General features: G+C 37.0%; 1 protein-coding gene across 3 annotated transcripts; it reads left to right on the top strand.

Moving 5' to 3' along the window:
• The first annotated feature begins 7,145 nt into the window (after window positions 1-7,145).
• LOC120006830 (RNA pseudouridine synthase 3, mitochondrial) lies at window positions 7,146-13,445 on the top strand. Of its 3 annotated transcripts, none has more exons than XM_038856931.1 (10): window positions 7,146-7,340; window positions 7,446-7,945; window positions 8,059-8,130; window positions 8,328-8,486; window positions 8,587-8,634; window positions 8,734-8,814; window positions 9,590-9,706; window positions 9,831-9,932; window positions 10,109-10,267; window positions 13,009-13,264. In XM_038856931.1, the coding sequence occupies exons 2-10, from the start codon at window positions 7,637-7,639 to the stop codon at window positions 13,120-13,122; spliced, it is 1,161 nt and encodes a 386-aa protein (XP_038712859.1). In that variant the 5' UTR covers window positions 7,146-7,340; window positions 7,446-7,636; the 3' UTR covers window positions 13,123-13,264. The 3 variants fall into 3 exon arrangements, with proteins under 3 accessions (XP_038712859.1, XP_038712857.1, XP_038712856.1); XM_038856929.1 differs by having other exon boundaries at window positions 7,148-7,340; window positions 7,591-7,945; window positions 12,987-13,445; XM_038856928.1 differs by having other exon boundaries at window positions 7,148-7,340; window positions 12,987-13,445.
• The last annotated feature ends 1,001 nt before the right edge of the window (window positions 13,446-14,446 follow it).

The following is a 14,446-nucleotide window of genomic DNA, read 5'->3' as shown; positions in this document are numbered from 1 at the left end:
CATGAACAAGGGGAATTTGACTGCTTATCTGAATTTTCTCAGGAGAGGTGGTGGGTTGTAATCCTATTTCCTCACTTCTAACAACAATTCATTTATTATTAAAAATTATGAACATAGATACATCGAGTCACTAGTTGAAATGGTAAAGATGGTATGTATCACCTTGTTGATAGGGTTCGAATCCCCCTTTCCCGTTCAAAAAAAATTATGAACATAGATGAAACTGATATAAAGAAGCTTAACAATATTTTCTTCATTAAGAATGGGCCTATTAGTGTTCAAGAATGTTAGTGGAATTCATGTATTACTTGTTTGCCAAGTGTGTGGGTTTACTATTGGGTGAAGTAGGACTGAGGGCCGTTAGCATCCGGTAGTAATGCCTGATTGTTGGATTTTATAAATCTAATCCAACAATCCATATAGTTTGCCCCAAATTCCTTCTCTCATAGCTCTCACGCATTCTCTCTTTTGCAGCCAATATTAACAGCAACAAGAGCAAGCTTCTCAACAATCACAACTGAGACAAGAATTGATAAATTTTTAATGAAATTGGCATAGAAAGCCTTGGATGAGATGAATCTTGGTTTGGTGAATTGAAGTTGGCCTTAGAATTTTTCTGCTTTGAAACCCTAGGCCGCTGCTGCGAGGCGAGGGTAGGTTGAATCTTCATCTCCTTTTGAAACTTGAGGAACAACTTTACTTGCATAAAATTGATAATTTAAATTTCATCCTACAAAGTGGATTCTTCACCACTCGAACCAGATCTATCCTCCTCATCTAAGGATATTATAAAGCAAACTTTTTTGGAAGTTTTCAATGAAGACGAGGTCCAATCAACTCCTTCTCCCATCGATGCTCTTTATCAAGAATCCCATGACCCTTATGCAGACGATGGAGATGATGTTACAGCTGACTTCAAAAGTCATTTGGGAAGTTAATCATGTTATATTATTGTCCTTTCAATTGTCGTACTGTATTTTAGTTTGTCGCCCATTTGCTTTGTTAGGCCTTTTACTTTTGTTAGGAATATGCTTTTATAAGGTGGTGATGCGCCTTTACCAAAGTACCCTTCTTGTGTATTGTCTATTTAATAGTTATTTCTATCAATATTAGGGTTAAGTAAACTTTTGATTGCTAAAATATATCCTAGATTTCATTTTGATCACCGAAAGATTAAACGTTCCAAGTTAGTCACCCAAATTTTTTTTTTTTGCTACACTTTAATCAGGATTAGCATATTTGAACTCACTCTAGTTTAAACCCCTACCCCACTAGGCTACTTTTTAGGAGATAAAGTGAGTACATCATATGCACCGCCCTTGATTTCCGCACCAATTAATTACCTTATGTGACCGTTGTTTATGTTATTGAGATACGTGCATGAATTTCCGTCCTCCTTTACGAATTGCTATCATAAACCAGGTTTACAATTAATTAAGTTTCAGAAAAGACAGAAAAATTATCAGACAATAAGAGAAAACATGACTAAAGTTCCTTACCTGTGAACCCTTGGCCAAAACAACGTAGAGTTCCCAGATTTAACCCACTACATTGAGCACCCTTTTGTTTAGAATGTGGAACCAACAACGAAGTTCCAGGCTCTTTAGGCTCCATAGTATTGTAGCTTGGATACTTGATCTTCGTAGCACTCTTATCAAACACAAGTACACTAAATTGGCTACATCCTTTATGTTCGAATACTAACAAGTGGCCATACTCGAGAGAATGAAAGGTTGCAAATTCTCGCCAACCTTCCTGTAACCAAACATCTTCGTGATCTCTTGATACGCCTATCTCCTAAGCTCCTCCTCTTCGAACCCTGAGTAACAATGACTTTGACAGGCTACTCCCATATTTACTCACAAACTTTCTAGGTATTGCCTAGCAAAACAATGAACACCATCATAAGAAAAGGTTTGGTAAGAATTCACATGAAGGAGAGCAATTAAACTTGATAAAAGTAAAGTTAGAGAGCAAGGAAAAACGAATGCTTACAATCCTTCCTTCTCGGACAGTGTCTTCAAGAATAATCTTGAAGAAATGGGGTCTCTTTGATGTAAAGGAGGCATCATGGTCTCTTGAGCTGGTGGAATCCATGGCTAAGCAACTCCAAATTCTAGTTCTTGAATAAACCTATATTGCATGCTTTGCTCAATTCATTCTCAGCTACAAAAGCCTTTGCCTTTGCAAATGGACCAATGAACAAGGGAAAAAAATGGCAATTAAATGCCCATCAATTCTTATCAAATGGAGTAACTAAATTTAGAGCTCAAGGCAGGATCTATTCATAATTACCATGAAAACTCACAAATACATGACCAGTTATCAACCAGCTTTAAATACAGTTCCAAACCCTTAAAAACCTACCTTGGAAACAACCAATATGGCTGAACATTTTCACTGACCACCATCTGTCTGTAACCGCACAAGCTTCTCTATAATCCCCATCAGGTTGACGTTTAAGGGGCTAAGCCAAATGGATGGAGGTAGCTCTGCAGAAGTGATGTGGTGTAGAAAAAAAAATCTGGCAAGGTGATGTGCCTGCACATCTGCCAGCGTGATAAAGCAACAATTACCAAGTGCAAGTAGCATCATAATCCACAACCAATTAACTTTTTTGTTTGATCATTGGATACAGTTTCTTAGGTTCATTTCATGAATTAGAAGTCTCAAGACATTGCATATCCTCAATATAATGTTACTAGATAATTAATTACCTCGTCAAACCAAGCTTACACCTGAATTTGGTTTACACACGAAGATAAAAGTTAGTCTGAATATTCAAACACAAGCATGCTCGATAAAAACCTACCAAATTGACATTCCAATCCATTAAGGATTGAAGGATGATAAAGCTTTTCACGAATCGTACTTAGCTTCCCTCCTTATTTTAAGTCTCTCAATTTTAGTTTTCCTCATATTTACTCCAAGAGGCATCCCTAAGTAGTTGAAAGGGAGGGTATCAATTTGCATTATATGCCTTCAGTCATTTTCTTAACTTTATCTTCTACAATATCAATACCCACTAAGGAGGATTTATGATAGTTGACCTTGAGCCCTGAGATCAACTCAAAGTAGCAAAGAGTCCATTTGAGGTTCAAGAGGTTAGACTCTTTATTGGAGCAGAAGAAGAGAGTATCATCTGCATACTGAATGTGGATGTTGTCAGTACCACCAAGCCAGATAGAGATGCCTTCAGTGTATCCATTCTCCTTGGCATTACTGATGAGTTGGTGGAGACCTTCTACAGCCATGATGAAGTTAAGGGGGGACAAGGGATCCCCTTATCTGATGCCACACTGCATTTTCACTTGGTCTGTGAGAGGCCGTTAACTAGGATAGAAATTTTGGTTGTTTCCATGCAACTAGTTATCTAGTTTGTAAGTCTGTTTTTAGCATGACCCTTGTCTCCTATATTTTTTTGAGAGAGCCAATTACTTCATTTGTCATCAAGACTGAGTCCATGATCTGCCTGCCTTTATTGAACCAATATTGAGACTCACTTATTATGTTGCCTACAACGTGCTTCAACCTGTTTGCTAAGGTTTTTTTTAATGATCTTGTAAAGGCTGCTGATTAGGATAATAGGTATGTAATCTTTCAGGCTTTTAAGATCAGAAATCTTGGGAATCTGCAGGGTAATGAAGGTGGAGTTGATACCCTTTGGAAGTTCCTCAGCGCTATGAAACATGCTTAACATATTAAAAATGTCCGTAGAAAGGTTGTGTCAAGCCTTTTTGAAGAAGCCTAAATTGAACACATCCAGGGCAGGAGCCCTATTACTATCACAACTCTGTAGGGTATTGTTGCACCTAGAATTTACATATATTAGGTACCCCTTTACATGTATTTTCTTGTCATTTTGAGTGAGTTGAGGATTGATATTGCCTAAGTATTTCATTTGTGCACATTTCAGGTATTCAAGGCATGCATTGAAGAAACGAAGCAAAATCGAGCCAGAATCAGTCACTTTTTGATCGATCGGGCCTTGTAAAGCTCAATTTCCAGATTGTATTTCCAATCGACTGGAGTTACTATTCACAACACAACAAATTTCGTAAAAAAATCCCAAATTCAAGTGGGTTTGAGTCAAAGCAAGCCCAACTTATTAGAGAAAAGACGTAGGAGTTTAAGGAGGTATAAAAAGGTAGTTTTAAGGGTTTTAGGGGGATTCTCTCCCACTTGGATTGATCTTGGAGGCTAGGTTTTTGGAGCTCTCAAGGAGGAAGCCATTGAAGCTTGGAGAAAAAGGGGGTTTCTTCGCTCCTCTTTTATCCTGGTTTTTGATGATTCAATAAACTTGCTTTGATTTCTCTTGACTGCTATTTATTGTTGATTGTTTATGGGTGTGCTTATGCTTTTAGATGTTTGGCCATCATTCAATTGATTCGTTGCCTAGATTGAGATTGGAAAGAGATATCTAGGATTTGCCTCTTACCATAGACATCATAGGGTGCATGAACCATAGGAATATAAGGCATGACCTAAGCAATCGCTACACGGTTAATCCACAAATTTTAATGGGTCTTTGTCTCTTGAACCCGATTGTTAGGACTAACAGGGGTTAGGGGTAGAGACACTTTTGGTGTAACCAGGAATGGAGCATCGAATAGGATAGGGAGACCGATTGTCAATAATGAGGTAGTTATTTAGGAGATTAAAGAGCCAAGGGAGTTGAATCGGATAAGGGACGGTGAAATTAGGTACCCTAGTACTTTTCATTCTTGAGTTCAATTTTGTTCTTACTTACTCGCTTAATTTATTTGTTAATCACTTTTTAATACTTGCTTTAGTTTAGAACAAACCAAATCCAACCCAATTCGCTTCTCCATTTTAGCATAATTGTAGTTTTGATTGATATTGAATTAAATTGCTAAAATTTATGTGGGACGATACTCTAATTTCTCTTTATTACTTGCGCGATTCTGTGTACTTGCGAATTTGCACCAACATATATCTTTGATCTCTTCTAAAGTAAACGACATCTCGAGGGTCTTAGCTAGCTCTGAACTCAATTTCTTAAAATACAAACCTAGAATGTCAACAAACTGACTATCAGTGTGAGAATTCAATGATTTAAAAAGTCTTCAAAACCTTCTGCTTTATAACTATATTGTAGTGGCATAAGACAGAAGAATTAAGATCATCCCAGGTGGAGCAGATGAACTCATGAAAATTTGGATGCTCCCACCAACAATTTAGAATTTTGAAAGGACAAGGGCCCCAATTATGCAGCATGAGAAAGAGAAGAGGAGGGTAGGGTAGTGGTATGAAACTCCTCTACTTAAACTCTGTGAAAAAAATAAGGTGTTAACGTTTACACCCAGCCTATATGGCTATGCCTATGTAATCTAATCATACACATGCAATGAACTCATGTGTTGTCTTATCTTGTTTTGTCTAAATTGGACTCTTTTAAGCTTTACATGCGCATGACATATCTTTTAAATTTTTTTGTAGAAGCTTTACATGCTCATGGATATATATATATATATATATATATATTGGACTCTTCTAAGCTTTACATGCGCATGACATATCTTTTAAGCTTTTTGTTGAAGCTTTACATGCTCATGACATATTTCTTTCACTTAGAAGAAAGGGACCCATTGTACGACGTAAATACGTGTCTTAATTTGTTAACGTTTACACCTACAGGGAGTCGTTAACTCAAGTGTCAATTTTAGTTTTGGGGAATATATTCTCTGTTTTCAAGGAATATATTCTCTGTTAAAGTATGTCTCTTTAGTTCCATCAGACCTGTGTGCATTATGTATTAGTCTATATATACATAGATATGATTCTTCTTGGCAATATACATACCAACAGAATATATGAATTTGGATCAACTGAGGATTTGGACCAATGATCTACGATTGTCAAGTAGTTCAAGTGATCAGGTAAATATACAATTCTTTAATTATTTCAAAAAATATTTTTTATTAATTGCATATGCTCAAGTGAATGTATATTGTCATGATGATATTCTTAGAAACGAAATAAAACAAGAAGACGAAAATGTGGATGAAAATATTACAAACGAATTTTCCACCGACATGGTATGATATTTAACTCAATTCCAATTATGTTTTATGCGTCTTAGGTTTCCTTCTGAAACCATTGTGTTGGAAGATTAGGAATGTATGATGTGTTAATATGTTTGAATAAATTTGTTTTAAATATCCAAGACTTTTGTGTTATTAGTATTTAGTAGTTATAATCCAGTGTTTTATAATTTAATACAGAGTTTAAAATATAAGGTTTAAAATTTAAGATTATTTTTGACTTAATTAATTACATTTTAACATTATAATCATTTAAATAGTTAACAATACAAAAATCTTTTTTTAAAAAACTTCGCAGATAATTATGCCTAAAAGTGGAGTTTTTTTTGCTAATTAACAATTATTAATTAATTAATTCGTGCTATAACAAGTGGTGATATATTGTGGGTGTATAAAAAAAATTATTTGGTCAATAATCATATATCATGTGTGAAGGCATTTGCTAGGAACCAAGAATGACCTAATTAAGACTCTCCACGTGGCAAAGAGTTGTTAAAGCATAATTTTAGAACTTTATTGATAATTTCAATGAATCATCCTTGATGTATTTGCTTATCTCTGTCAAATCCTAGCATTCATCAGGGGAACTTTAGTCTTGGACAGTGTGAGAAGCCTTAATTGGGATATAGGGTGGGCATATCAAGTAAATAGGACGGGTGTATTTAGGAAAAAAATCAAATCATTCAGTGTCAAGGAAAGCTCTGTCTAGACAGTTCATGCTTTCAAATCTCTACACCATTAAAATATTAGTTTTCTCTAATTTTATTATTACTTATTTATATTATTTGATTTCCAGTAAATTAAATTGTGTTATAAATACATTATAGTTTATATATTACTCTCCAAAAATAATTAGTAATATTTATAATAATAATATTACTTAACAAAAATATTATTTACATTTATCACTGAAAATAATAATAATAAAAAAACCTATCTATATTGAGTAAATTTTGTTTGTTAAATTGGTCATGGCAAGGAGCCAAGGAACCCTCCATTGGCTTTGGCTGTTGCTCCAGAAACGGTGTCGTTACGTACCAAAACAGTCCAAGACATTGATCAACCAGCAACACTTATGACTCAACACACATGGCTCTCTCGTCATCACCCCATCACAAAAAGGCGTAGCTAACAAGACCAGCACTGGTGCTCTCAGCAGCCGCAATTTTCCTCTTCTTCCTCTTGTCGACTCTCTCCGCTTGTTGATGTCCTCCTTCTGCGGCCACAGCTTCAACTAGTGCTGCCGTCGTATCGAGCGGTGGGAAGTATGGGGAGGTAAATATGTAATTTTCAGATTACTAAGAGATTCTAATGGTGTTGGTATTTTGTGCAAATCTGAATATTTAAGTCTGTAATTTAGCTACTATGTTCACTTTACAGACACCACTGCACGAGGGCTCTGAGTATATTTTTATATTTAAATCTGCAATAATAAAAGCAAGCCCAATTTGAGTTGGGAAACCAAAACTCAAGCCTAGAGAGCAAAAACCCTCTCTGATACAGTCTCTTGTCTCATCCACAACAGCATGAAGAAGAAGTCCGAATAACCTGCAGTTTCTTCTTTCGTATTGATGTGGAAGAAGAGCAACCACATCCGGCGAAGCTTCTTGCTGGTTGCGGCGTCGAGATACTATTCAAGAATCGCTCCGCCGCCACCAGCCTATGCAGAACCAGTCATCCGGGTGTCAAACAATGTAACGCATCTGGGTTCTCCAAAAGAGGGCCCAAAACCTCGGCAGCTCATGTCCTTGCCTCCCTTCCCTGGCCTTCCTCTGCCCGGAAAGAATTCGGCTGATCATGTCACCGCTATAAGCTGGGTCAAGTATTACTTCAATGAAGTATCAGATTCTGCTATTCAGTCCCATTTCAATAAGGGCCTTGTAAGTGTCTGTTTATCATGTTAATTGATCAATCCGAGTATTTGTTGATGAATTTCTCTCGCCACTTGAAAGCGTGCTTAGTGGTAATTTGTTCGTTTATTGTGTCTTTTAAGGTTCAAATGGAATGCCCAGATTGGAAGGGCTCGTACAGTGAACAGGAACCACAAATGAAACCCATGAGAAAGGTACTAACGTCAAGTGAAACCCATGAATGCTACCTTAGTTGTTTTAGGTCAAGAACTTTGATGTATTGTTGTAATTTAATGCCTGAAGTGTCTCCTTTATGACTATCTCTGCTTTTGACGTCTTTTATTTTGATTTTGAAATTGGGTGTGTTTTACTGCCGGTTTAATTCTTCTACAATTATTCAGTTTGCCTACAGATTAAACCAAATGAGGTCATGGAAGTAGGGGCGAGACTTCATGTACCTGTATCAGTTGCAGAGACTAGGATTTCCAGGAGGTTTGAGACTATACCAAGTGGAACTCTATATCCAAATGCTGATGAGATAGAGTATTTGCAAAGGCGTGTCAAGTATAAGGCATGTTCTTAGTTGGACTCTTACTCGTTTTCCTCTCATAGGGCTTCTATGAATAGTACTGCCATCTCCAATACTGACTTTTTCTGTATCAACTTGTCAGGACTCTGCTATAATCGTGCTAAATAAGCCTCCAAAATTACCTGTTAAGGTTAAAATCTTTATTATCCCTTATGCATGCACTTTCTGGTTCTTTCTTAAGCATATTGTGCCAAGCTTTTGATATGTTTTTGTATAATGATTTCTTTAGGGGAATCTTCCAGTTCACAATAGTATGGATGCATTAGCAGCTGCTGCTTTGTCTTATGATTATGACGAGGGTCCTAAATTGGTAAGCTTATAGCTCTATATTATTATCAACAAAAACATTCACATGCAGACAAAATGTTGTGCCATTCTCTTTTCATTTGACCTTTTTATTACTTAAATTTATTAGCATAAACAAATCAAAGTAATTAATCTGATTTAATGAACATCGCATTGGTGCTTGACTTCTAAGAATATATCATTCTCATCAGTTGGGCATGAATTGTTATCTATATTTTCAACATTATAACTCTGTTGTTTAGTTTCGCTATGTAATGAAATTTGTACGTGATTGAAAAATTATTTTCTAATGGTTATTGATGATTGAAGGCTTTGCACGTGAACGTCTTTTGTTGAAAGTAGAAGTCATGTTTGGTTCAATGCATTCATGGGTGCATATGTGTTCTGCATTAAATAAAACAGTTAACATAGGCTTAAATTAGGCAAAGCTTGGTTATGGTACCATTAAAAGTACATGAAAATGAGAAATGAACTAAATAGGGCATATATCACCCCATAGTGCAAGATTAAAACATACATGCCAACATTTATTCTACTGTATAAATTTCTTTATCTATGGAAAGCCTTCTTGGACATGGAGTGAAGGGGTAACTTTTAGTAATACTGAAACAATTGTTGCTTGCTGTAATTTCCCTACTGTGAACAGGAGCAGGTAACATTTATTCTATATATCACCCCATATGTTGTTTTGAAAAATTTCCCCTAGCAGAAGCTTCTTCCAATGGTGACATTATTAACTTGTATCTACATTTTGGTGCTCTCCCATAAATAATAACCAGGTTCATCGTCTAGACAGAGAGAGCAGTGGTCTTCTCTTAATGGGGAGAACAAAAGAAAGTGTAGCTCATCTTCAGTGGCTATTTAGTGACCTGAAAAATGTAAAGTCTTCATGTAAGGTACTTACAAACATGTTGCTGGTTCCTTAATGGAATGATGGGGGAGTGATTTCAATTTTTCTTAGTATGAGAAAAGATATTTGATGATTTTAACTTTGAAGTTAATGTGCTTATGGGAAAGTAGGCGTGGAATGATGCGTGTGAAGCAACATATCAACGGTATTGGGCATTGGTCATAGGCTCTCCCAAAGAGAAGGAAGGCATTATCCGTGCTCCTCTTTCGAAGGTTCTGTTTCTCTTTTTGTTCCTTCTCTCTGCTGCTCCCTACTCCTCCCACAATGGGTACAAAAAGAACTCCCTTTTCCATCTCCCAAAGAAAATAATGAATGCACATCCTGGACTATAAAATTGTAGAATAGATTACTAATGTTAGATCATTTATCTTTTTCTTATCCATTGCAGGTGCTTCTTGATGATGGGAAAACTGAAAGGGTCATTTTAGCTAAGAACTCATGTTTAGAACCTTCCCAGGAGGCTATAACTGAATATCGATTGCTAGGACCTATGATAAACGGATGCTCATGGATGGAATTGCGTCCACTTACCAGTCGGAAGCATCAGGTGCTGTCTCTCTCTCTCTGTGTGGGTTGCTATGCCTGTGCCTGGTTTAATTGATGAAGACATATGATGTTATGTTGCTATTAGATCTTTGAAGTGTAGAAGTTGTGAATAGAATGAAAATACAGTTTGAAGTTGTAGCTCGACTAGGATAATTTAGGAATTAGAGCTTCCATCACATGCAGATTGGTGGAAAAATTAAGATTGTCAATGCTTCATATTGGGAGTATCAAAGGTGCTTGGTATTCCAACCTGAAAAACATCCACATGCAAGTCCCTTTCCTCCTTTTCATTGTTGGGATTTACTATTTCATTATTCACTTCCGCACACCTTGAAAGCACCATATTCTCTCATCATTGTTGGCCTGCCTTTCAATTTGTAAACATCACCAGCCACATTCATTTATTAGTTCTTATTTCAATTTCTCCGAAGAGGTAAACCCTTGGGCCTTGGCCTAGTGGAAAAGTTGCTTCCCTCTCGAGTCAGGTGCTTGCTTTCAATCTCTAAGAGCCAATTCGATGACATCTTCTCATATGATCCTTATAATTAGCATGTAGTGGCTTAATTCTTATTCAATTAATTCCCATCTCGAAAGAAATGGTTGAATAAGAGTGAAAACTAACTCCCTCTCACTAAAGGAAAGGGTGCTCTACGATCTGGCTAAAGTGACTGCTACCAAGCCTTATTTCTTAAAAAGCCAATGGAGTATATAAGATAGATTGCTAGAACGGAGACAGGAAATACATTCTATAAAGCAGAAGTCGTGCTAACAGCAGTTGGCTCCTTGGACAGTAGGGACGGATACTGGCTTGCAATGGCGGATTCTCTGTACTCCTAGTTTCAAAGATCCGATTCAAGTCGCCTACTTGCTCAAAGAATAGGCAGCTATGTCATCTGCTACGAAAGAATCTGACTTGAAAAATGACTTAATAGAAGAGGGTCATCACTACAGAGCTCGGGATGGATGGGCTCCTATTCTGAAGAGGGCTTCTTGCTCTTTTCAATTTTATACTATGCTCCAGAAAAGTCTTTCAGATCGAAAGAAGGAGAGAGGAGAGGTTCCTGGGATAGAATACGATTCTTTTTCCTTCAAAGGATATTCCGGAGTCAATTAGTTAGAAAGTGGGCTGGTTGAAAGCTTTAGCTAAGCTCAATAGTAAACCAACTTAGAAGACAGCACTTTATTATATTATGCATCCACGTTGGTTGATTCCGCTGAAAGAATCCCATCTTTTCTCGCTAAAATGAGAGCAGCAGCTGCTGTTCTTACTTAGCTTAGGCTAGACTTTTTCCTTTAAAATCCTCCTGACCTTGTTCTTCCTTACCCTTTACCTGCGGTACCCTTGCTTACTTATCGGCCCAGTAATTCAATTTGTAATCATCACCAGCAATGTTCATTTATTAGTTTTTATGTTAATTTCTCCGAAGAGGTAAACCCTTGGCCGAGTGGAAAAGTTACTTCCCCACAACCAAGAGGTCATGGGTTCAATTCGTTTAGACTCTGTGCTGTGCGAGGGTAAATCATTGTACATCTTGCCCTTTCCTGTCTCAGCCTCCGCTATTTTGCACTGGAGATGGTTACCTTTACTTTTAATTTCTCAAAATTTTTCCTAGGCTTTTCTCTGGTGTTATTCTTGTTCTCAAACTCTTTGAAGGCTTTTGCGGCTTACTTTTTCAAGGGTTTTAATAATTCTTAGAGCATCATATCGTCTTTGATTGCATCAGTGGTATCAACAATATTTTATCAAAACGTTCTCTGGGTGCAACTGATAAGACTCCAAGCGTGAAGTTCACCTTCCACCGTTCCGCTAATCACCGAGGTTTTTTTTTTCCTTGTATCAACCAGATTGTGACCATGGGAACAGCTTGAATAATTTTACTTTTTATCTGCTTGAGCTGATAATACTCCAAGCTTGAAGTTCACCTTCCACTGTTCTGCTAATCACCCAGTCGATCCCTAGGAGATTCCAAATATGGTACCCCATAAATGCCTAGACCAGGAGCAGTGAAGCGAGATACAGGGAATGGACTCCTCATTGGTTTTGCATAGAGTGCATCTGATGGCCAAATTATATTTCTCCTTTTTGAGGTTGTCTGTCCCTTGTAAAGAATTCTGCCCCATCTACTTACCGAGCAGGAAAAAAAATCATCTCAGTGGGAGCTTTTGGTTTATCATAAGTAGAAGATCCGTACTGCCTTTGCCCATTGTATAGACAGCTAGTATAATTCCTGTGGTAAACCTCTACTTTAACCTTGAATTGATTTAGGGTTGTCATCAAACACTTGCTCAAGTACTTTTGATTGGCAATAAGTACCTACAACTCACTGGATGCACTGGCAGGAAAGGGTTTAGATTTACACTACTGTATTTCCCCAAGTATTTAACTTACGATGGTATCTGTCTGTATATGTTTTTTTACTGACACTTGTGTTTGCAACTATCCAAGAATGACATGGACCATGGTAAAAGATTCTCGCGTATGCATTATGAAGCAACTACTGGATTGCCATTTAGTCTTGGACTTTTGATTTGTAATATTGTTAACCAACTATTAAACAGTACAGGTATTCGACTATGATCTAGTAGCACATTGTTTTGTGTCCTAAGCATTTGAAAACAACATAATGAAAATTTACATTCCTTGTTTAAATTTCTTAAATATCGGATCAGGATGGAGTCTTGTGCGTGGACAGTCAGTTTAATTGAATTGTTTCTTACAGCTTCGTGTCCATTGTGCTGAAGCTCTTGGAACTCCTATTGTTGGTGACTACAAGTACGGCTGGTTTGTGCACCGGAAATGGAAGCAAACTCCTCGAATTGACAATGAGCCGACATCAGGGAAGCCGTACAAGCTGAGGAGGCCAGCAGGTCTAGATGTTCAGAAGGGAAGTGTTTTGTCAAAGGTTCCCTTGTTGCATCTACATTGCAGAGAGGCTGTACTTCCAAACATTGCAAAGTTCCTTACTGTATTCAATCAAAAATCAGAAAATCTGCACCCTGCAATCAGTGAAAAGCCGGATCTCTTCCGATTTGTGGCACCAATGCCTTCCCACATGAAAATTAGTTGGAATCTCATGTCATCTTATTTAGTGTAAGATGGTAATATTTCTGTAGAACTTGATTGACATTGATGTGGACTTTTTAACTTTTTAATGTATTTTAGGGCTTCTTACACATTACATTTGGTAGTAAATGGAGTAATTATGTTCAGTCGTAATATGAATTGGTGTGATGGTGATTATTTCAACTCTTAGGTATATGCTAGAATGAGGATGGACTAGATTGAGAAGGAACCCTGAACCCATGAACTCGATAAACATGGTGGTGGTGGTACGCACTAGACCTACTTGGATCTAGATTTAACGGTTTTGATTCATTCTAGTGTCGAGTGTCTCCCAACAGTCGAAGAGATTTAGAGGTAGGATAAAAGAGTTTGCACAAAGAATATATAGAGAAAAGAGTGTGTGCTAGATATTGGTTCAATTTATCCTGTCATGAGATATTTATGTACGTGCGATATGACGGCTTGAGTTAAGATCCATTTCGGATATTCAAAATATAAACTTGTATATTGTCATCCTGCATTACAAAAAAAAATATTAAAATGTTTTTCAGTTATACAAATGCATCTACTCAAAGAATGACCACTTTGGCCCATCTAAATGTATCAAGTCCGGCCCATCTAAAAGTAATGGGCTTCACCTTTCTAGTTGTTTAGGCGACACGAGTTCATAATTGCAGAACCCGCATCATAATCTTCTCTATTTTACCTCTCAACAACCACATTTTGACAATTTACAACATTTCTATTAACAACAATTGCATTAGTTCTCAACTTAAAAATTCCTAAAATAACATGCCTACCACTTTTTGTTAGGGCGGAGCATAAGTTGGGTTGGTTGATTATGACCGAACAACTGACCCACCTGACCAACCGACATTGCATTGGATAAACGATAACAACCGACTTTTAGAGCTTATTAAAAAATTTAAACGTGAAATGAAAAACGGAAGGCAATCTAAGCATACATGAGCAAATCTCTAGTTACAATGGTATAGTTTATGCTTCCAAATCATCAAGAATCCAAGATATTAAAAACAACATTACTAGACCTATGTAGATTGCAGCCTCTAATTACAAATTACAATGCAGACAAATATTGCTTCTCATCCTCACAAA

This window comes from Tripterygium wilfordii, chromosome 10 (genome assembly GCF_013401445.1).
Source record: "Tripterygium wilfordii isolate XIE 37 chromosome 10, ASM1340144v1, whole genome shotgun sequence".
Lineage (NCBI taxonomy): Eukaryota > Viridiplantae > Streptophyta > Magnoliopsida > Celastrales > Celastraceae > Tripterygium > Tripterygium wilfordii.
Note: the sequence above shows the minus strand (reverse complement) of the source record. Positions and strands in the feature narration are given on the sequence as shown.

Bases quoted from the DNA above. Each gene is read 5' to 3' on its own strand.
- LOC120006830 (XM_038856929.1), top strand. From the start codon at position 7,637: ATGTGGAAGAAGAGCAACCACATCCGGCGAAGCTTCTTGCTGGTTGCG. The intron at 7,946-8,058 runs GTAAGTGTCTGT...GTGTCTTTTAAG, and splicing joins CCCATTTCAATAAGGGCCTT to GTTCAAATGGAATGCCCAGA. The intron at 8,635-8,733 runs GTTAAAATCTTT...TGATTTCTTTAG, and splicing joins CTCCAAAATTACCTGTTAAG to GGGAATCTTCCAGTTCACAA.